This window comes from Echinops telfairi, unplaced genomic scaffold, assembly GCF_000313985.2.
Source record: "Echinops telfairi isolate 266 unplaced genomic scaffold, ASM31398v2 ScPeMD7_7467;HRSCAF=8505_1, whole genome shotgun sequence".
Taxonomy (NCBI): domain Eukaryota; kingdom Metazoa; phylum Chordata; class Mammalia; order Afrosoricida; family Tenrecidae; genus Echinops; species Echinops telfairi.
Window position 1 is genome coordinate 17,387,307 of NW_022111368.1, and position 22,050 is coordinate 17,409,356.

General features: G+C 45.6%; 1 protein-coding gene across 2 annotated transcripts in view; it reads left to right on the top strand.

Annotated features, from left to right (window-relative positions):
* The first annotated feature begins 7,232 nt into the window (after positions 1–7,232).
* The window catches only part of ST6GAL2 (ST6 beta-galactoside alpha-2,6-sialyltransferase 2), a 36,274-nt gene continuing 21,456 nt past the window's right edge, over positions 7,233–22,050 (top strand). For both annotated transcript variants that reach the window (XR_006679459.1, XM_004704326.2), the window contains exons 1-3: positions 7,233–8,167; positions 18,222–18,319; positions 20,648–20,749. Coding sequence is in view for 1 of the 2 variants with exons in the window: in XM_004704326.2 (XP_004704383.1) it covers positions 7,285–8,167; positions 18,222–18,319; positions 20,648–20,749 (1,083 nt within the window). In the remaining variant the exon portion in view is untranslated. The remainder of the gene's footprint in view (positions 8,168–18,221; positions 18,320–20,647; positions 20,750–22,050) is intronic.

Genomic DNA, 22,050 nt, shown 5'->3' on the forward strand with positions numbered 1-22,050 from the left:
TACAAATAAGGAATCCTACTTCGCGGAATTTCATTTATCACGGTAGGGTCTAGAACCGATTAACCGCGATAAACGAGGGTTCACTGTATTTGCATTGAGTGCTTCTGGCTTGGTGAAAGCCTGTTCGGTATATTTATGAGCATATGAAATCTGCAGTCTTCCCTCGATGTGAATGCAAGGTTGCAGTGCAGTGAATTAGTGAATCGGGGTCCTCTAGCCATACTCTTTGTAACGCCCATCAACAACTTTTCCTGCTGGATCTGGGTAAGAGAAGGTGGTGGGAGACACTGACAGGACTGGGTGAGTCCATTGTCAGTGATTGTTAACAGAGTTCATGGTGATAGCCATCCTGCTGGCTGTAAAAGGAAACATCTCAGAAGTCGGGAGAACCAGGAGTGGAGCACATGCTTTGGACGTCAAGATTCCTGTGCACGGAACCTCCTGGATCTAGGAGACTCCTGTAACAACAAAGGAGTGGTCGAGGAGCAGCAGCAGCGGCAGAACTGTGAACCCCTCAACAGTGGACTTCCCAGTCCACGAACATCGTGAAACTAAGTGCCTTCAGGCCAGAAACTGGCTTTTCCAGTGAGTGTGAGGTACCTCCAGGCACTTCACTGGAGGACTAGGTGTGCTGACCCCGGGAGCTAGGCCCCGTGCCTGCAAGCTGATGCCTTTATTGGAAGCCTGCAAACTCACCACTCACTCATGGCCATCAAGTTGATGAGTACTCATAGTGACTGTAGCACAGGGTAGAACTGCCTCCGTTGAATTTCTGAGACGGGAACTCTTCAGGGGAATCGAAAGCCCTGTCTTTCTCCCACAGAGTGGCTAGTGGGTTTGAATTGCTGACCTTGCTGGTTGCAACCCAGCTCATACAGCCAAGCCACTAGGGCCCTGGCAAGACTTTTTTAAACCTTGTATGAGCAAGGCAGAGGTCAACAAGCCAGGGGGCTGATAGGCCAAAGACCAGAGAGTGGCCTGCCTGCCCACTCGTCTGAGAACAAGCTGCGCTGTTCGAATAATTATAACCTGTTAAATTCCTTCTTAAAATTCATCATCATGAGGATCGTCTGTGCGTTCTGTGTGGCTATTGCAATGCATTACAGAGCACAGCTGAGGAGTGGTGTGTGAGAGAGAGACAGAAACAGACAGAGACACACCGACACAGACAGACAGACATGGCTGGTGTCATAATTGTAAGGAAAGGTTGAAGGGTGGGGGCAGGTCTGACCTCGGCCTCGTGGGAATCAGCCTTTGGCAGCGGGGGCTGAACTTCCTTTACCCTTGTGAAGTGAGAGCAGGTCACATCATTGATTTTTTAATAAGGGTCAAGAAAAACTTTCTCGGAAGCCATACCATAGATGAAGCTAAGTGCATCACCACCTCTGGCTTCACAAAGGGGAAGGACAACCCAATTCCACATCAGCCCTAGGCTAGTTCCTGTGAGTTCAAGCTTAGAAATAGCTCCACCCTTATTTATCCTATTCTGATATCAACCACCTCTTGCAGGGACCTCTGCTGGGTTATATAATTCATTGCAATAACTACACAGAAATCACAGATAATATTCGTGATTATGGGGTTCATTAGGGAAGTTAAAGGTTATAATTCAGGATGAGAAAAGCAGTTCTCTGGTCAGGAACACCACAGCTGTGCCCCCAGACATGCTCCCTGCCCACCCACCCCAACCCCCCCACCCCCTGCCCCTTCCCTCCATCTCTGTTCCTTGGTCCCTCAACCACATGGCCCCTTGGCCTGCTGTGGTAAGTGATATAAAGCTCCATTCGAGCTGTTAATAAATGCCCAAAGGGCACACTACTCCACCATAAGTCTCAGCCTGAAGGTGCTGGGCTCTAGTCCATGGTTTAGCAAACTGAGCTCCCTGTATTGGGTGCCTGGAGGTAGCCCATTCTTCCAGAGAGTCTCCTGCAAAAAGAGACTTGGCTGTACTTGCTCTGTGGGCCAAAAAGGCTGCCATTCTGTTCTGCTCTTGTGGGCATTGCCTCTGCTGCAACTGTTTCCCCACTACTCCTCTCTTGTCTCTCACAGTCTCTGGTTACACAGCTTGGTCTCCTGGAAGAGGATGTTCACTGAAGGAATCTCCAAAGGACCCACTTCACTCCTGGCATGTCAGTTTTGAAAGTCATGAGATTCCCATACCTGCTTCTGAGCTGGCTCATTTTATACCTAGGAAGGTGGAAAAGCTGACCAATCCTCACATTTGAGTCCTATTCACCCAACTTTTGCACCCCTACCCATTTACTGGCTGGGGATTTCAAAGACTAGAATAGCCACAATTCACTGTACCACAATAAGTCTAAAAGCATTGCTATAAAATCATAGAAACTCTCTGATATAGTTAAAGTTTATTGTGCCAATCTGGCCAATAAACGCACGTGGGATTAATTGAAGGGCAGGGAGATAAATGGCTCAGTGAGCCTTGCCTTTCTAGTTCTCGGGTCTCTTGCTTTCTGATGGTCGGACCAGGGTGCCACTGCCTTAGCCTGTTCCCTGCTTCAGCTAGCAAGGCTCACTTCCTATAAGTCATCCCTGAGGAGAAGCCACATGGACCTACCCCGATGCAGCCCTGGGTGCTGGAGCAGCCACGTGGAGACAGACCCCTGCCAGCGCTGAGATACTTACATGCTCACAGACTTGGCTTTCCTCCTGCAGTTGGCATCATTGTGTGTGTTTTGTGAGATGGAGGAGGACTTTGTGGATTGGTGTCGGACATATGGGCTGATGTTGGACTTGAGTGCTTGGGCAGCACTGGAGTGGGATGTTTTCTTGATGTGCACTTACCCTTTATATAAAACTCTCTCTTATACATATGAGTTTCTGTGTATTTGTTTCTCTAATGTACCCAGACTAACACACTCTCCTTAAACTTACGTCTCAAAATATGAAACTATTGTTGCTCAACATAGCCTCCATTTAGGTCTATACATGTATGAGATGGGAGGGTGGGGGCTCTTTCTACTCCTTTCCTTAAAAATTAGGTGTTCTTCAGTTCCTACCACATTTATGAAATAGCAGTTGGGGCTTTCTCGAGGGATGCGAATTGTGTCCCTTGTCCAATAGCCATTGCTTGAGTTTGGGGGATAAAAGGATCTGAAGGGGCAAGACTAGGGCTGTGGAGTAGTTCTTATGGGAAAGGCCTTATGGGAAAGGCCTTACTTACTACCCTTGAAGCGGCATCCAGGTGCATTATTGTGATTGAAACAAGTTCCTTAGTTCAATTTTCTTGGCCCTTTTTCTCACAATGCAGTTTTTAGTTTTCTTAAAATATACTCCTTACAAACCCTGATAATTTCCCAGTGTTCTTTGAGAAAATCTACAAGATCATCCCTTGGGAATCCCTGGAAACAGTGCCATCAGCTCTTCTGAGCTGATCTCTCTGCCTTGGATGGAGCCAGCCCATCCGATCCCATCAGAAGCAAGTTTCAGGATTGGACTTTGCTCTTTGGGTGCTATTGGTAAATGCAAGACACAGCACCAGGTACAATTTGTTTCCTAAAAATGCTTTCTTTTGCTTTGATCTTGCTTCAAAGGTTGATGGAAAGGCAGCTCTTTGACGTGGCTGATTTTGGCTTCGCACTTTTGACATTCCTGAGGCCAAAGGGTATTGAGGCCAGGATGTTAGCTGACACTTGAAAAGTCCAAACCATTTCAGTAGTTAGCTCAGTATTTCAGTAGTTTTCACCTACGCCGGTAGTTAGCTCATCGATGGCAGTTCAATGGGCTCCTTCCACCATTTCTCCTTTCATTGAGGTCAACCATCTTCCCGCTCATGGCTCATCTTTGGGGGCTTCCCGACCTTCCTTAAAGTGCTCGATCCATCTAAGAAGGGTTGTTTTATGTGGGGCACCATTCCTTCAAGAGTATTAAATTTTTTTTAAAAGAGTATTAAAATTCTTCAAAATATTGAGAAAATGTCTACTTGTGATTTGTTAAAATTCTTTTATTAATCTTAACTTCAAAATTGCCCCCCACCTCTGCACACACAAAACATTTTTCCCAAGCCACCCTAGCAAGCCAAAGACAAGAGCATTGTTGAGAGAACTTATCTGCAGCCATGTTTACACATTATGTTGGAATAAACTCTCGCATGTATCAACTGGAACCCCAGTAACAATACTTTTTGATTGACCTTCATATATTTAAACAGTGTCGGCTTTTGATAGAATTCCCCAGAAACTGAACCATTAACCCAAGAAAACTACAATTGCTAAAAACATTTTAGTTTTCCTTATTTGGCATTTCTATTAGCACCTGCTACAATGATGTATTCCAGTGTCACAAACCATCTGAAAATGTCAGGTCTGAAAGCAGCAACTTATCTTCTCTCATGATCTGTGCATTGACTGGCTCCTGTGAGTTCTTACTGAGGGGTTTTCTTGCCACCGCAGTCAAGTAGAGGCTGCGGCTGGAATCATTTGACTGCTCAACTGGATTGGACATCCTTGTCAGCATCTTCATTGTTCATGTCCAGCTGGACTCGGAGCTAGTTTGGCAACTCTCTTCCCCCCTTTCAGCATGGCTAGATTCAGCTTCCTTATGCTGTGGTAGATTTAGGATAGGGAGGCAGATTAGTTGGTGGCAGTTTTCCAGAGAAAACATTCTAACCGGGAGGAAGGGAAATCTTAGTCTTTAAAATGGCCGGATAATGGAACTAGTGTAATTTTTCCTGTGTTTTCTTACCAAAGCAGTCACAGAGAGCCTTACTCAAGTGGAAGAGGCACAGGACTACCCCTTGATGGCAAAGAATCAAAGAATGTGTGTCCATTTTAATCTGCTGAGGAGCCCTGTTGTTAAATTAACCAAAAGATAGACGGTTCAAACCCATCAGCCACTCTGTGGGAGAAAGATGAGGCAACTTGCATCTGGGAAGATTTACTATGATATATATACCATATATTATCATATATTATATATAGCATAGTAAATTATATATATATATATTGAAATCAATTCACCAGTGGGTTGGGGTTTTTAATCTGCTAGAGAGTCACCAGAAATGCTGATTTTGATTTTCTTATGTTGGTGTTTCATTTTTTCTACCAAAGACAGTATACCACTTCTCAAGGGATTATATCAATTTAGGCAACAATCATTTGGAGTTAAGTTCCTTTCAGTTTATCTGTTTTGAGTAAGGACTAGCCACTCCATTTGAGTCACACCTCACATACCTTTGTTGAGGTTTTTTGTCATTCATTTTCTAATGACAATAGCGGTTGAGGCCCCACCATGTTTATGTGCATATGTAATTGCCTTCTCAATTTTTTGCATGTATAATTATGTTCCCTATATTGTGTTCCCATCACCACTAACCATTTGGAATTTTTTTTCATTACAATGAACAGAAACACAAGGCCCCCTGATTAGTAATCCCTCTTGCCCTCTTGCACCTCACTACTGATAACTAGGAATGAACTTTGGCCTCCATGTATTTGCCTATCCTAGATATTTTATATAAAATGGGATCATAGGCTATTGATTGTTTTCTATCTGACTGACATCACTCAGCATACTACTGTTAAAGTTCACCCATGCCTCAGCAGGTACCAAGCCTTCATTTCTCTTTATGGCTAGGTAATAGTCCACTGTGTAGATACAGTAGCTACACGGATCAGGCTGCAATGGAGCCCCAGTGGTGTGGTGGTTATGCATTGGCCTGCTAACTGCAAGGTCGGCAATTTAAAACCACCGGCTGCTCTGCAGGAGAAAGACAGGGCTTTTTACTCCCATAAAGAGTTACAGTCTTGGAATCTCACAAGGGCTGTACTCCCCCGGCCTATAGGGTCACTATGAGTCAAAATTGAGGTCAGTACATTTTGTTTTGTTTTGTTGTTGTTGTGGTTTTTGTTGTGCTGGGGAAGAAGTGGGATGTCGTGGGATGATTCATGATTCCCATCTGTGAGCTTATCCTCCATCTCAAACTGACTGTTGTCTCTGTTTTAATCTATTACTGACTACCTCGTTGCCTCCACACCCTCCTCCCTTGCCTTTGCCTCACCCACCACAAAGTAATTCTATTTCTCATACAGTATCTGGCCTGTACACTCCATCTGGCAGTCAAAGTCCTACAGAAATAAGTTTCCAGTTCAGTTTCTCCCCGCTGTGCTTCCAGCTTCCCACACCAGTACCAAAACACACACACTCATCGTGCATGACTCTGCCACACCACCCTGCCCCCAACACACATGCACAGGGGCTCCCGTCATTCATTCCACAAATATCTGGGTCATTTGTGAGCTTCAGCTGCTCCATCTTATCCCACAAACACACCTTCTGTTTTTTCCCTTTCTGGCGCTTTGCTTTATGTTCCCTGATGGCCAGGGGCCTTTCGTCCTAATGTTTAATGTTTCCCTTAGTCGAGAGCCAAGCACGGGGATGTCCTCAAGGCAATAAACATGGGTTGCAATGCTGCACAGAGCAGAGATTTATTCCCTCCCATGTATCTTGTACTTTTCATCTCGTTCTCCTTTTTTCTCCTTCAACCTCTCTCTGTTGGAGTCTCATCTAGCGTCAGCAGGCTCTCTCTTTTCTGTACCATTTTAACATACTTCCCTCTTACTCTGCATGGTTCTTGGTACGAGTGAAGCAGGGGGCATTCTGTGGGGGCATTGTTGAAGTGGCAAGCGCTCTGCCATACCTGTGCCCCAGTAGTCTTAGCCCCAGAAGTGTTGGTTTGTTCAGTATTGCTTCCTCAGAGCTTCTGGTGTGTTGCAGGCAGCCTGCTGGACCCCTAAGAAACCATGAAGAATCAGAGATGGTTGCTGGTGTAAAATAGACAAACGTTGGGCCTTTGGCGGTCTGCTAAGTAGAAAGGGGAGCGCACACTGCTTGCTTCTGCTTTTCTCTACCAATTGCTGTTCTATAAACCCAGATCCTGGGGGAGGTTATTGAAATGGGCCCTGAAGACCCAGCCTCAAGATGGGGAGGGAGACATGTAACTGGATCAGCTGGACCAATTTTGTATCAAATCATTGACGCAACCACACTGACTCTCTCTCAGACTGTTGGGTGAGATGCTACTGTCCTGTGGAGAGGAGGGGCAGGGACAGGATACGACCCAGCACTATCACTCAAGCTCTCAGATCCAGCTGCCGCCTGATTCCCTTCTAGTCCCCAACCCTCCAAAAATCAAAAAGCACCGCTTCAAATGTATTGTCCCCCAAACCAGGCCTGTGTTTGCTAATCGCAGCACCTGGTTATTTTTGCAGGTTCATCTCACCTCTCACAGCGCTGCTACGTCACCACGGGCCTCCGCTGGGACCTGCCATGAAACCAAACCTGAAACAATGGAAACAACTCATGCTCTTTGGGATATTTGCTTGGGGACTCCTCTTTTTGGTCATTTTCATCTACTTCACCGACAGCGAGCCTGCAGACCCGGCGCCCAGTTCCTTCTCCTTCCTGGAAGCCCGCAGGCTGCTGCCCGTCCAGGGGAAGCGGAGGGCCATCATGGGAGCCATCCACGAAGCCGCCTTTGCCCACGGCCTGGACCTGGGGGACCCCTTGAACGTGGGGCCCAGCCACCTGCAGAGGTGGGCCCCCCGGAGAGACGCGTTGGAAAATGAAGAGGAGTATTTTACATCCCAGATCGGGAGAAAATCCCAAAGTGCTTTCGACCAGGGGCTGGACGATGACTTTTTCGCTGCTGATCAGCCAGGGGTGGCCGGCCACCCTCGGGAGGTGCTGCCGTTCACTGGGGCTTTGCCCGCGCGCCACGCCCAGAGGCTGCGAATGAAGAGAAGGCGCTGGAAACAGAAGAGGAGTCCGGAGTTCGAGGACTGGGACAGGCTGTATTCCACCATGTCCAGGGCGTTTCTTTACCGGCTCTGGAAGGGCAATGTCTCCTCTAAAATGCTGACCCCTCGCCTGCAGAAGGCGATGAGGGACTATCTCAATACCAACAAGCACGGCGTGCGCTTCCGAGGCAAGCGTGAGGCCAGGCTGAGCGGGCACCAGCTGCTGTGCGAGCTGAGGCGCAGGGTGCGCGTGCGGACGCTGGATGGCAAGGAGGCGCCCTTCTCGGCGCTGGGCTGGGAGAAGCACGTGCCAGCCGTGCCCCTGAGCCAGCTGCACCCCCGCGGCCTGAGGACCTGTGCCGTGGTCATGTCCGCCGGGGCCATCCTCAACTCCTCCTTGGGCGAAGAAATAGGTGGGTCCTGGTCCTTTGGACACGAGTGGGTAGGTGACAAGGAGGGGCCGGTTCGGGCTAGGACGGGGTGGTGCACACTAAGTTGACGGGCTGGGTTGCTAACAGGAAGGGTGGAAATTCGAGCCCACCCAGAGACTTCTCAGAAAAAAGGCCAGGTGATCTTCCAGAAGCTGCTCCGGTAAACAGGGGTTTCATCATGACTTGGCATCACAAACTGGTAACTGGGACCCAGTGCTGGCTTCGGCGCTCCATATTGTGTCCTCTGGGAATCAGACCCAGTCTCAGCCCCCAGTCTCCCACCAAACTCCCACCAAATTCACTGGCATCAGTGGATGCAGACTCTGGGATGGATCGGACCGCCCCTGTAAGTTTCTGAGACTGTAACTCTTTACAGGGAGTAGAAAGTCCCATCTTTGTGCCAAGGAGAGGGGTTGCAAACCGTAGACCTTGCAGTTAGCAGCCAAACTTGTAATGGCTGCCACTAGCCTCAAGTCTAGTGGTGGATTAAACAACTCCAAATAGAGCCTTCTGGGCACCAGGAATATTGGGTCATAAAGAATCTGTGGAACTGCCAATGTTCTCCTACCATAGAGGAAAAACTTGTTCCTGGGCTTCTTTCTCAGTGTACCCCGTATGTGTCTGTGTTCTTGGAGAGTGGCTGGCTGGTATTCCAGAGCCGTCTAGGGTCCTGTGGGATGCCACTGTGGGTTGGCTATACAAGCCTGATCTCATCTCAGACTCTTCTGGGGAATGGGACTAAATATAATTGTTTTTCAGGTTTAGAAAACAAAAACCCAACAGAATATGGTGCAAGTTCACAAGTGTAGGCTTGAGGTCTGGGGTCCCTGTGTCCCCATGCCGACATTACAGCAGGCTCATAATAGCAGCTCGGGTGTCAGATGAGCCGGTAGCATAGCCAGAGCAGAGCCGCCCCCAATTTATTAGGAAACAGCAGTGGTTTAGAGGCCCCAGGGGGGAAATAACCCCCGAGTTGTTTCTTACTGCCGAGGACCAATATTAATAATGTAGAGACGGAATTTCAGCCTTATGCTTTGAAGCAGGCAGTAACTTGCTTCTGGTTTTGTTTGGTTTTAAATACCTCTGCATCCGAGTTGCATCTCTGGCTTGCTCGCATCTCAGGGAGAACTTCCTTCTTTGTTCCTGCTTGAAACCCTCGGCTGCTACCCAACAGGGCCGTCGGTTTGAACACACACGCTGCTCCGTGGGAGGAAGATTTGGCAGCCCAGTGATTTACAGCCTCAGAAAATCTACATGGCTGTTCAGTTCTGTCCTGGAGGGTTGAAGGGTCAGAATTGACTGCAGCAGGTGTGGTTCTGGTTGGTCATTTCTTACTCACTAGCTCTGGCAAGAACTTGGTAAACTCAACTCTGCAGAATTTGGAAGAGAATGTGAAAGATAGGGATACATAATTCTGGACCCTAAAATGCAGAGTTTTATTTGGATCCTTTCTAGTAGCTATGTTCGTTAGAGCCCTGGTGGGATAGCGGATTACTAGCTGATGTATTCACCGCAAGGTCAACAGATCAAAACCACCGGCCGCTCCATGAGCGAGAGCTGGCACCTTCTTCCCCCATAAAGATTCATAGCCTTGAAAACCCACACAGACAGTTGTACTCCGTCCTATCACGTTGCTCTGATGGCAATGAGTCGGGACTTTGAGTATATCTGCATTTGATTTCGATGATATCCCTTATCTCAGGTTTCATGGTCAAAATTAGAGATCTGTAACATGATGAACATGCCCAGGCTTTTTTTTTTGGTTGGGGTGGGGGGGTAGTTCTCTTTTTAAAAAATTTTATTTTCTGGGTGCTTTCGAGTTGGGTTTTGCACCTACCTTTTAAGAACATCTAACTTTAACTCCATTTGTAAAACCAAAATACATCTGGTACTCTGTATGAATTGGCATCTGAGTATCAGGGTGGTGTCTGGCAGGTGCTGAGCCCTCCTCCATCCTGCCCCTGCACATGCACACGCCTCTTCCACCAACCCCCCCCTAGTTATTCACAGCTCTTTTCATTAAAATGAATGTATGTCACATATTTCTCCAGGGAACTTGGAAGGTTGGGAAATGCTGTACTATTTAGGGAGATTCATCTTGGCCGCCAGAATTTCTATGGTGTGAAATTGGCCAGGTGAAGGCCAGAGGACTTGCCAAAGGCCTTGATCTTAACCTCCCAAAATTGAGAGCAGAGCTAAAACCAAAAACCAAACTCACTGCTACCAAATGTATTCCAACTCATAGTGACCATATAGGACAGAGCAGAATGAGCCCTTTGGGTTTCCAAATTGAAGCTCTTTAGTGGAGTAGAAAGCCCATCGTTCTCCACAGACCCACACAGCAGCTGGTGGTTTCAAACTGCTCACCTTGCAGTTAGTAGCTCAACAGGTAAGCACTACACACCACTAGGGTTCAGTACCCAAGGTGTCTGTGTTTATCACCCCCACCCCAGCTTTGCCGGAAGTCCCTCCAGGCTGAACATCTCTGAGTTGTCAGCAACTTCCTTCCCCCAAATTCTGAAAGGGACATGAGTGCCTCATGTATCCTTATTGGCTGCCCTCTAGCTCCCTCTTGTGTTTTCGCCCAACCTCCAATGCGTCCCTTCCCCTCCTCTGCTCTGTTAGACTGAGTCAGACATACGCAGTCATTGTTTTTGAGCAAAGTGTTGCAGTTGTAAACACCTCCACTTGGAATATATTATTGAAAAGCAACTTGAATTATTTTGGAAACATAGAGAATTATTTCCTAGAACCATGAAATATATTTACACCGTACATATACATTATAATTTGGTCGTGAGAGCCTCTACTAGCAGTCTCTTGGAAACACACACTCTCAAAACCAAAAGACACCCTGAGTCCATTCTGACTCATAGCGACCCTATCAGACCAGGTGGAACTGCCCCTGTGAATTTCTGAGACTGTAACTCCTTATGGGAGTGGAAAGTGCTGTCTTTCTCCCATGGACAGTGCTGCTGTGTTTGAACTGCTGACCTTGTGGATAGCAGCCCAATGCATTAACCACACACAGAGGAAGGACACATCTAGTCTCAGGTAGCAGATATAGGCTTAGTGTGGAAAAGAAGAATCCGTGTACTTCATTTCAACCAAAGTAAACTTAAATTTGGGAAGCATGTGGAAAATACTGACTACTACTTAATTATTTTCTAACTCCTAGTGAGCTGATAGAAAAGAGTAGAACTGCCTCTGAGTTTCTAAGACTGTAAATCTTTACAAGAACAGAAAGCCTTATCTTTCTCCTAAGGAGCAGCCTGTGGACGCCAAATGCTGACCTTCTGGTGAACAGCCCACTGCGTAGCCACCAGGGGTCCTTGCCTGGAAAATAGATGGTAGGGAAAAATGTGTGAATGGCAGGCACACTAGGGTATGTCAAAAAGTATGATGACTAGGATTCCAGTTCGGGTTTATTTCAGACAAAATGTGTTTAAACATGCTTCTGTGATTGGCGGGAGGCTGCAGACAAGTTCTCTCAGTGATACACTTACCTTAGTCTTATTAAGGTGCCTTCCAAATAGAGGTCCAATCTAAACAGTGCCTTCCAGAAAGATGTGCTGGGCCAATATAAGGCAGAAATGGCCATGTTTCTTTGGCTGCTAAGGGAACCATCTTGATATATTTTCTCAGGGGACACAGGTTGACCATGGAGCTTATTAGGAATAAATGTTCAGGAAATTGAAAACTGTGTGGGTGAGAAAAGGCCAGGAAACCTAAGCTGACAATTTTCCCCTGTCACTTTGGTGCGCCTGCTCATTCTTCAGAAGCTCTTGTGAAAATTTCATAAGGAAACCGCACCCCATCTACCCTACAGCCTTTATCTCTCCCCTTCAGCCTTTTTTGTTTGTTTCCCTAATTCAAATGACAATGTGAGTCCCCGAGAATGCCAGAACTGTTTTTTTAGATGTGGTGCAAATTCAAAAGCATAGGAGGTTTGTGGGGGGACAGGAAAGAGATGAAAACACTGCCTTTAGAGGTGCATGGACCCAGATGGAGGATGTGCTGAGAAACAGCAGCTTTATATTTTAATCATTTTGTTGACTAAAGTAAAGTTTGCTGCATGTTGTGGCAGTTTCAGTTCAAGGTTTGAGGACTGACTCAGAGTGGTAGTCTCAGGGAGACCTGGTCCAGTAGCCTAGACTTTTTCAACATTTGGGTTCTGTGTTTTTCTCCCATTGTGTCAGGGTCTCTTAAGGCTCTGATCAAAATATTCCAGAGTGGTAGCCGGGCACCATCTAGTTCTTCTGGTCTCATGGTAGATGAGGCCATGGCTTTGGTAGGTTAGTGGCCTTATGGATTAGTTTCTTTTCTGAGCCTTTGATTTCCTTCTGAGAGCTTAGAATTTGAAATGTCCTGCTACATTATTGTTTTGAAAAGAAAGTTCAGATCGTCATTCAACCAACATAGTTGATCACTAAACTTCCAGACACTGGACTAGCCATTAGTGACGCGCAGATGAAGAAGACACTGACCTCAACGACAGTACAGTGTTTGCTCAGTGGACACAACAGACTCATGAACACACAATCCCAGTGTTACGTGGTTAGGTCAGGGATGGAGAAATATGTAGACCGGCATGGTTGAAATGACAAAGGAATCTTAACCCACCTCAAAAGTTGACAGCTGGGCACAAAGAGGAAGGTGAGGAAGAATGTCTTAGGAGAGACTAGAAGAAGAGAATGGGACATGGGCATAAGCAGATGGTGAGAAGCTCCATGGGGTGTGGGTGGTAGGAACTACAGAAGGAGAGGAGAGAGAGAGAAGCTGGAGAGCCGGGCGGGTCAGCACATGGGTGGTCTGATATACCACGCTACAGAAATTAGCCTTTAATAATGGTAATAATAACAGCTACCGTGAGGTCAGTCCTGACTCCCGTGAGCCCTTATGTGTCAGAGTAGACCTGTGCTCCACAGCGTTTTCAAAGGTTGATTTGTCAATAGATCTTAAAGCTTTCTTCCCAGACACCTCTGAAGGTGAGCAGCTGAGCTCATTAGGCATTTGCTTGGTACTACTTCAGGTCAGGGTGTGTTTTCTACAGAGGAAATTCTCTTCCAAATGATTCCTGTGTGGTCACTGCTTTCAGCTTTGCAACCCCAAGTGATAGATAGGATGATTCCCATGAGATCGATAAGGAAATAGAGGCATCTCATGTCACAGTGGACTGAGACTGGATTCAATCCCTGTTGCTGGATCTGAAGCATTCTAGCACGAATTCCAGTGTGGGCAATGGCTAGCATTGCAATCACGGAAGCAGAGGAGTAACTGGTCAGAGTCTCACTTTAGAGAGATCACTGCAGGATTGAGGGTGCACTGGGAGGAAGTCGGAAGGTTGTTTCAGGAGGCTCTGAGCAGTGAGACGGATCCAAGCCAGAGATTCAGGCACCGCTGGAGGGAGGGACTCAGAGCTTTGTCTTACTCGTGAGCAGGTTTTACCCGAGGACATGAAGCTTTCCCACATAGGCCACTTCAGTGGGGTTTGCTGTCTGCATCTGTGCAGGGAAGGAGATGAGGGCAGTGCTTGGTGCAGTCAACCCTGCTCCTCGCTCGGCTGCTCCTTTAAGGGTTTTAATCTTCCTTCAGTGGACAGACTTAGCTGCAGCTCTGCTCTCAAGGTCAACGCATACCAGTGGTAGCCTGGAAATGCCGTCTCCAGAAATGACACTTGACTTTATTCCCCTCGTGTTTGCTGTCTCAACGTGGCTGACTTTCTAAATACGAATGGACAGCTCTGGTTTTGAAGGCATATTATCAAGGTGATTCACAGCCAGGGATACATTTACAAACCATGCCTGCATGATAGATACACTCTTTTAGCTCTTCCTCCCACACCCCCTCCCTCTCCCTATCTCAATCGGATTCTACTCCCTGTCAGCTTCAACTAGATACAGCGTGAGTCCCCCTCCTTAGCAGGCTTTTATCTGTACCTCTCAGCTCCTCTGACTCGTGTTTGATGGCTTAACTCTTGAGGCTTAAACCATTTCCCAAAGAGCCCCGCTAAATGACATCCCTACACCCTGTGCTTTGGGAAGTTGTTCAAATGCTTTGAAACAGCTCAGTATAGGATAGAACAAATGTCCAAACCCATTGTCACAGAATCACTAGCTCCTCATGGCACCCTCATGTGCTACACAGTAGAACGGTGCTCCATAGGGTTGTCATGCCTGTGATTTTTTAAAAATCATTTTATTGAGGGCTCTTACAATTCTTATCACAATCCATACATACATCTATTGTGTCAAGCACATATGTACATTTGTTGCCCTCATCATTCTCAAAACATTGGCCTTCTACTTGAGCCCTTAATATCGGCCGCTCATTTTCCCCCTCCATCCCCCCTCCCCTCTCCCTCATGAACCCTTCATAATTCATAAATTATTATTGTTTTGTCATATGTTACACTGTCTGACGTCTCCCCCCCGCCCTCTTCTCTGCTGTCCATCCCCCAAGAAGGAGGCTATACGTAGATTCTTGTAATCGGTTCCGCCTTTCCACCCCACATTCCCTCCACCCTCCAGGCATCGCCACTCTCACCACTGGTCCTGAAGGCATATCTCTCCTGGGTTCCCTGTGTTTCCAGTTGCTTTCTGAACCAATGTACATCCTCTGGTCTAGCTAGATTTATAAGGTAGAATTGGGATCATGATAGTGGGGGTGGGGTGGGGGAGGAAGAATTTAAGAACTAGAAGAAAGTTAATGTTTCATCGTTGCTACCCTGCACCCTGACTGGCTCATCTCCTCCCCACAGCCCTTCAGTAAGGGGGTATCCAGTTGCCTACCGATGGGCTTTGAGTCTCTACTCTGCACTCACTACCTTTACAATGATATGATTTTTGGTTTCCAAGCCATCACTGGGTAGGTTTGAACCACCAACCTTTCAGTTAGGAGCCAAGTGCTTCTACATTTCAATGAGGGTCAGTTCTTAGGACTGTTTTAAATTTGGGAACACTCTCTGATTTGAAATGCACTGACTTGCTTGGGACTCTTGGCTTAGGTATATGGCCAGAGGAGGAGTCCCCATGTGTCAGTGGGGTCACTATGGGCAAAGATACCAGGGCTTAGGAGTGGAAGCTGCTGCTTCTTGCCTCTGAGTACAAGCAATCACTTGTTAAGCTTCATCGGACTGTCTGCCTATGGGAGCACTCTCCTAGGCCAGCACAGAGTCAAGTCCAAGTACCCTTGGAGTCCCAAAGATCTTTAGAGGGTACATAAGATAAAAGATACATTTATAATAACACCAAGGAGTTGGTTTCCTTTTTAACTCTTGGAAAGTTCTAGTGCAGCATTCTCAACCTGTAGGTTGCGACCCCTTTGGGGGTCAAGCGACCTTTTCACAGGCATTGCCTGATTCATCACATTAGCACAATGACAGGAAGTAGCAATGAAAATAATTTTATGGTTGGTGGGGTGGGAGGTGGGGTGTCACCACAACATGAGGAACTGTATAAAAGGGTCATGGCATGAGGAAGGTTGAGAACCACTGCTCTAGTGGGTAAAGCTGCTGTCTTCTTGGCACCAGTCAAGCAGTGGCACCAAACTTTACTGGTGGTCATTGTATCTTCTTCACCAACAAATATGACCAGTACCATCCATGGTGGGGGAGGGGGGGCAGGGTGAGGGCTTAGGGGGAGAAGCCAATTTTATTTGTGGATGGCCTTGATGTAGCTTAATTTGTTAAATATTATTATAAAGATATTTTATTAACCAGTGATTACATGTTGGGCTGCTACCTGCAAGAGCAGTTCAGAACCTCCAGCGGCTCTGTGGGGAAAAGATGAGCCATTCTACAGTGATAGTCTCAGAAACCCACGGGGCAGTTCTGCTGTGTCCCATAGGACCACCAGGAGTCTGCAGGCAGACTCATTTTGGGGGTTATCAACCCTAGAGTTCACATATTTTGAAGAAACTCTGTGGCACAATGGGAATGCACAAAAAAGCACATCTGTATGCCGGCACACAGGGAGAAGCACTTGTGTTAGGAAACGGTGAGTTGAACTAGCCACTTTTTTGGCAAAAGATAATTTTCTACTGAAAAAAAAAAAAAGATTGACAGCCATACGTTTGATTATTTGTTAAAAGAAATCAACAAGATGAATCAAGATGGTTGATTTTTAGAAGAACAACCGAAAGTACCTGTTACCAATGATAAAATTCAGTCTTTTATCTGTGAGCTTGGAAGCCTGCCATATGTACAAATTGATGAGATCCATGGTGATGTGTGTACATACACACACACACACACACACACACGTGTGTATATATGTATGTACTTTATAATAAATACACCAACATTTAGGAGATCACTATAACCCACTGAACCCATATTCCCAAATGATCAATGCCTGGTGTGATAAAATTTTGCATAAGTAAAAGATCCATTTTCAGAGCAAGATAACCTGTTAAACCAATCCCGTTGCTGTTGCATTGATCCTGACTCACGGCAACTCCACATTACAGAGCAGAGCTGTTCCATAGGATTTTCCTGGCTATTGTCTTTATGGAAACAGGTTGCCAGACCTTTCTTCCATGATGCTACTGGGTGGGTTCAAACAATCTACCTTCAGTGTAGTATCCCAGCATTTGATTGTTTGCACCATCAACAAACCTCTTAAGCGCAAAATAGACCAGTGGATTTCAATGTAACGCAACATAAAAGTTGACCACGGTTTCAAACACCACATTTAAGCTAGCTTTTAAGAAAGTACCAGTGTCGAGCTTTGATGTAATATCAAGGAAGAATATCCACAGTTACTAGAAAGACTCTTGAAGGGCTCCCTCTTTTCAAATCTGGGTGCTCATACTCATGTATTTAATCGAAAACAGCACAGCGCAACAAATTGGATGCAGAAGCAGATATGAGAAACCACCTGTCTGCTATAGAGCTCAGCAGTTAAAAGAGCTTTAAAACAGTATCACTCATCACTGTTTTTGTCTTATTCTTTTAGAACATATAGACCATGATTCTTTTAAAACGAATGAATCGATAATTTAACATTTCTGGTTTACTTTCTAATGTGGTAAACATCACTAGGTTGTCGCTACATAAGCAAGAGTTCTTTGGGCTGTGAATACTTTTCAAAGGTTGCCCTGAGGAAGAAAGATTTCTGACTCAAAGAAAATTTGAGATTTTGTGACAAAACATGATTCCATAAAAATAAACAAGGCGATTCCTTACCCAAACAAAGCAGCTTATTTAACTGTGAAGTTAAGAACTGGTGTTTAATTGGAAGTTCCAAGTTATTTGACATTTATACAAAGCATAAAAATCAACCCAAGCCCCATTGCCAACAGGTTGATTCAGACTGCAAGGAAACTTAGCTGTCCCATATGCTTTCCGTGGCTGTTCTATTCAAAGAAGCAGTTTGCCACCATGTTTCTCCCACAAGTGACTGGTGTGCTTGAACCACTGACCTTTCATTTAGCAGCCACTCACTTAACCACTGTGCCACCAGAGCTCATATCAGCATGTTATTGTCATCAGGTGCCACAGAGGCAGCTCTGACTCTCAAAGAGATGCTGTCTGTGTACGACAGGACAGAGCACTGCCTGGTCCTTCGCCACCCTCAGTTGTTGCTGTGCGTGAGCCCACTGTTGCAGCCACTGTGGCAATCCAGCTCATTGAGGGTCTTCCTCGTTGTCACTGATCCAAAATGTAGGTGCCTTAGGGATCCAGAAGCATTTTCCTCAAAAAGGCAGATAAGAATATTTTAGGCCTTGTGGACCATATGGTGTCTCTTTTGCAATAACCTGAAGCTGCTATATGGACAATATATACACGAATGAGCTTCTCCGTGCTGCAACAGAATTTTCTGCACTGAAACAGGTGGCAGATCACGTTTGGCCCACAGGTCATGGTATGCTGATGCCTACAAAACTTTACCGGATATCTGAACTTTACCGGTGCATCAAATTAGCTTCAAGTATTGAAAGATTTTACTTTAACATCCTCCCCCCACCCCACCCCCACAGATTATGTGATTCTACAGAGGAAAAAAAAGTAAGCTTGTCACTTATGTGCCTTTAGATTCTCATGATGCAGTTTTGAGGTTTAACTCTGCTCCTACACGTGGTTATGAGAAAGATGTTGGAAACAAAACCACCCTGCGCATCATCAATTCCCAGGTAAGAAGGAGGGGATGTTGTAACAGGTATACACTTGGTAGGCAAAGAGTTCAACCGGAGGAGTGACAAGAAATGGACTCCTCGTCCATCTGGTTATTTCTAGGAGGTCTTGTAATGAAAAGGGGTGGGGATCAGAGAAATAAGGAGTTATACGACAGGTATAGGAAAAATAAGATACAAAGGAAATGTTTGAATATATATAATTTATATATATACATGCATATATTAGCATATTGCAATTTGTAAACTGAGGGAAATTCTGCCTAACAGCAAATAAATAAATAGATAGATAAATAAATAAATAACAAGGGCAACGCGACAGGATCGGAATGAAGAAAAGCAACAGTACAAGGAGGTAGCCTGCATGTGTTATTACACAATCCCTTTGTGCCAGCATCCTCTTAGGCCCTGTATGTTTCTCTCATTTAGGCAATAATTCTAAGTGACTATGACTCCCACTTTATGAAGAGGAAGCTGAGCATTGAGCGATCAAATACTTAGCCATGGTCATTCAGCAAGCATGGACAGTGCGATCCCAGCTGTCACACCATGGCCCCTGGTCACTGGCATCTAAAGAGAGATTCTGGGAAAACCTCCAATTCTTCAAAAACCAACAAAAAGTATTCTACTGCACATTCCCTACCTCTTGAGTCACTGAAAAAAAAATCCAACTGTGATTGAGCCTTTATGAAAATACAGACTCTCTTTAGACCCCTGCTTGTTGTAGAATGACATAGTGGTTACACATTGGGCTGCTAACCGCAAAGTCAGCAGTTTGAAACCACCAGTGGCTCAGCAGGGGAAAGATGAGGCTTTCTGCTCCTTAAAGAGGTACAGCCTCGGAAACCCACAGGGGCAGTTCCACCCTGTCCTGTGGGGTTGCATCGCCTTGATGGCAGTGAGTTTTGCTTTGTTTTGGGTACAAAATAGATTATCTATTTCTTAACACAGCCCAGCTTTGTCACAGTTTATTGAGAAGCCACCTACAGGCATAACATGTGTTAGCAAAGTTTGCACATGTATTCCAGGCATGGGGTATTACTAAGAGCTAGTGGATACTCTAAGCACAAGGTCACTCATTAAAATCCATAGACCACGCTTCAAGAGAGCAATCGGGCTGTTTACCCCTGAAAAGTTTTAAAGCCTCAGAAAGGCACAGAGGCAGTCCTACTCGGTCCTGTGAGGTCACTGTGCGTTGGAATGGACTGGCTGGCAGTGGGTTAGGTTTGATTTGAGAGCGGCTCCTCATTTAGTAAATTATATCTGAGCGTCTGGAGAGGAGCGTTGGAGTTTAGTCCAGTAATTTGCAATGTTTCTTAAAAATGAAAATTGCCCTATTATAAATGAAAGAAAAAAAGCTCCAAACCCTTATGTATGTTCTTTTTAGAAAGTCTTCCAAATGTACAGCAGAATTCTTCTCAGCACAAACCACAGCAATTTCTAGAGTTTCAGCACTGTGTAGCAAAGAAATGAGAAGCTGAGTGACTTATTATGAGTTCCTTGCAGAACAAAAGCCTAGCTTTCTGCATAGTTCAAACTGAGCCAGGCAGCCTGCAGCGAGTTATGAAACAATTACCGTATTTCCTTAATTCACTTGTCGTGAATGGTAAGATCCACCATTCGTCTAATGACAGCTTTCCAGAGAGGAGTAGAGAAACCCCATCACATTAAAATGCATGTCATCTGGAAGACGCAGCCTACCTTCAGACACATGAAAATGTGGAGAAGACATGAAAGCGCTCCTTGGAACTGAGGAAAAACATCATGTTATACCCCCCCCCCCCCAAAAAAAAAGAAAGGTAGTTCAGAAAGAAAAGATGATTGGCAGATGAGATTGAAGAACTCATCCAGAACTAGATTGAGTCACCGAGGGAGGACTCTCCTACCCGAGGGCAGATTCTAGTCGATGGCTCTTTCTGTGTCCCGCCTGTCCTGAGGCTACCACTCTGCAGGCGCCGAATAACCCAATTCATCCACCCAGCCTCTCGCTCCAAATTACCTGCCAAAGCAATTGTAGAGGCAGAGGGTAGGATGGGAGCCCCTGAAGGAGCTAGGGGAGCTGATTCAATACTACCAGGTGGGACAAAGTGCTGGTGAATATTTAAAGAGTGGTACTGAAAAAGAAGAATTCTCTCCAGCCCAAGCCCGAAACATTCTGGAACTGCTCCGCATGCTTCGCCCCTCTCCAGGTCCCACAGGAAAACAGAAAGTCTGAGGAGCATTTGCCACTTGTTTTGATTCTTCTTTTTAACTTCTGTGTTTGTGGAAAGTCAAGATTTGGAGGAACGGAATGACAGTGTTGACCTTTTCTCCTCTGTCTATTGGCAGATTCTGACCAACCCCAGCCATCACTTTATTGACAGCTCATTGTATAAAGATGTCATTTTAGTGGCGTGGGACCCTGCTCCTTATTCTGCCAACCTCAACCTTGTGAGTATTTCCCTTGGGGCCTGACCTAGTCTCCTAGGGCTCTGTTGCAGAAATACCACAAGTGGGTAGCATTATGAAAAAGAAATGTGTTTTCTCACAGTTCAGGAGGGTCAAAATCCCAGTTCAGGGTACCAGCTCCTGGGGAGGTTCACTCTCTTTGACAGCTCTGTAGACTAGCCCCTGAGTCCTCTGTTTCCTTGGCAGTCTTCATGAGGCATCTGCCTTCCCTGGTCTGGGTTTCCTTGTCTGTATCCTTGTGTATATTCTGCAAACATGAACCTGGTGAGTGTTTTCCTTTGGGGCCTGTCTTAGTTTCCTAGGGGTCTGTAACCACAAGTCCTCCACTGATAAAACCTCGTTACCACCCCAAGGGACAGCCTATTCCCAAATGGGACCACCTCTGCAGGGATGGGATGCCAACACATATTGTGAGGGAGCAAAATTCCAACCATTGAAGTGTTCCTACCTCAACCATCAGGCCATCCTTTGCCTGATCAGTAATGAGAGCAAGTCAAGGATTAAACTGCGACAGACAGAATGAAACTGATTGTGGCTACTAATTACCTCCATAGGGGTTAACACCACTTTCATCCCTGGTTTCAGGAACGCACTTGGTGAACCTTAGCCAACTCATGTGGGAGTGCTTCTGTTCTGGAAGATTTAAGAAAAGAGGAAGAAAAAGAAAAAACAGTAGAATGTCTAAATGTTTAGAAAATCCTGGTTATATTCTGGATGCCGGGCTAATTAAACCCAGAGTTTTTGAAATTGCAGCAGGGTTACATCACCTTCTAAGTAGTTACAAGACCTTTTGAGGTAAATTGGAAGTGCTTGGCAAGAGAATCTACATTTTGTGCATCAACAACTCATTATTATTCCAGTGAAATCAGCTCCAGGCGTTTGTTGAGTGTGCCTCTCTGCCTTCTGCCACTCAGCCTGTTTAATCCTAGGATCTTAGGCGATACAGTCGAAATAAGATTATTACTAGCTACCAAAATACAAGCAAATTATATTAGTGGAGTTGCAGTAAATAATAGCCTGTCGGGGAGGGGGAGCGGGGAGGGAGAGGTAAAAATGAGGAGCTGATACCAAGGGCTCAAGTAGAAAGCAAATGTTTTGAGAATGATGATGGCAACATATGTACTAATGTGCTGGAAACAAATGATGTATGTACAATGATCCCCCAATAAAAGTATTTAAAACACAATTCTGAAATGTAATAAAATATATGGTGGATTTAATATATGTTAAAAAAGGTATTTGCCATGAAGAAATCATTGGTCTTGCAAAATTTTATAATTTGA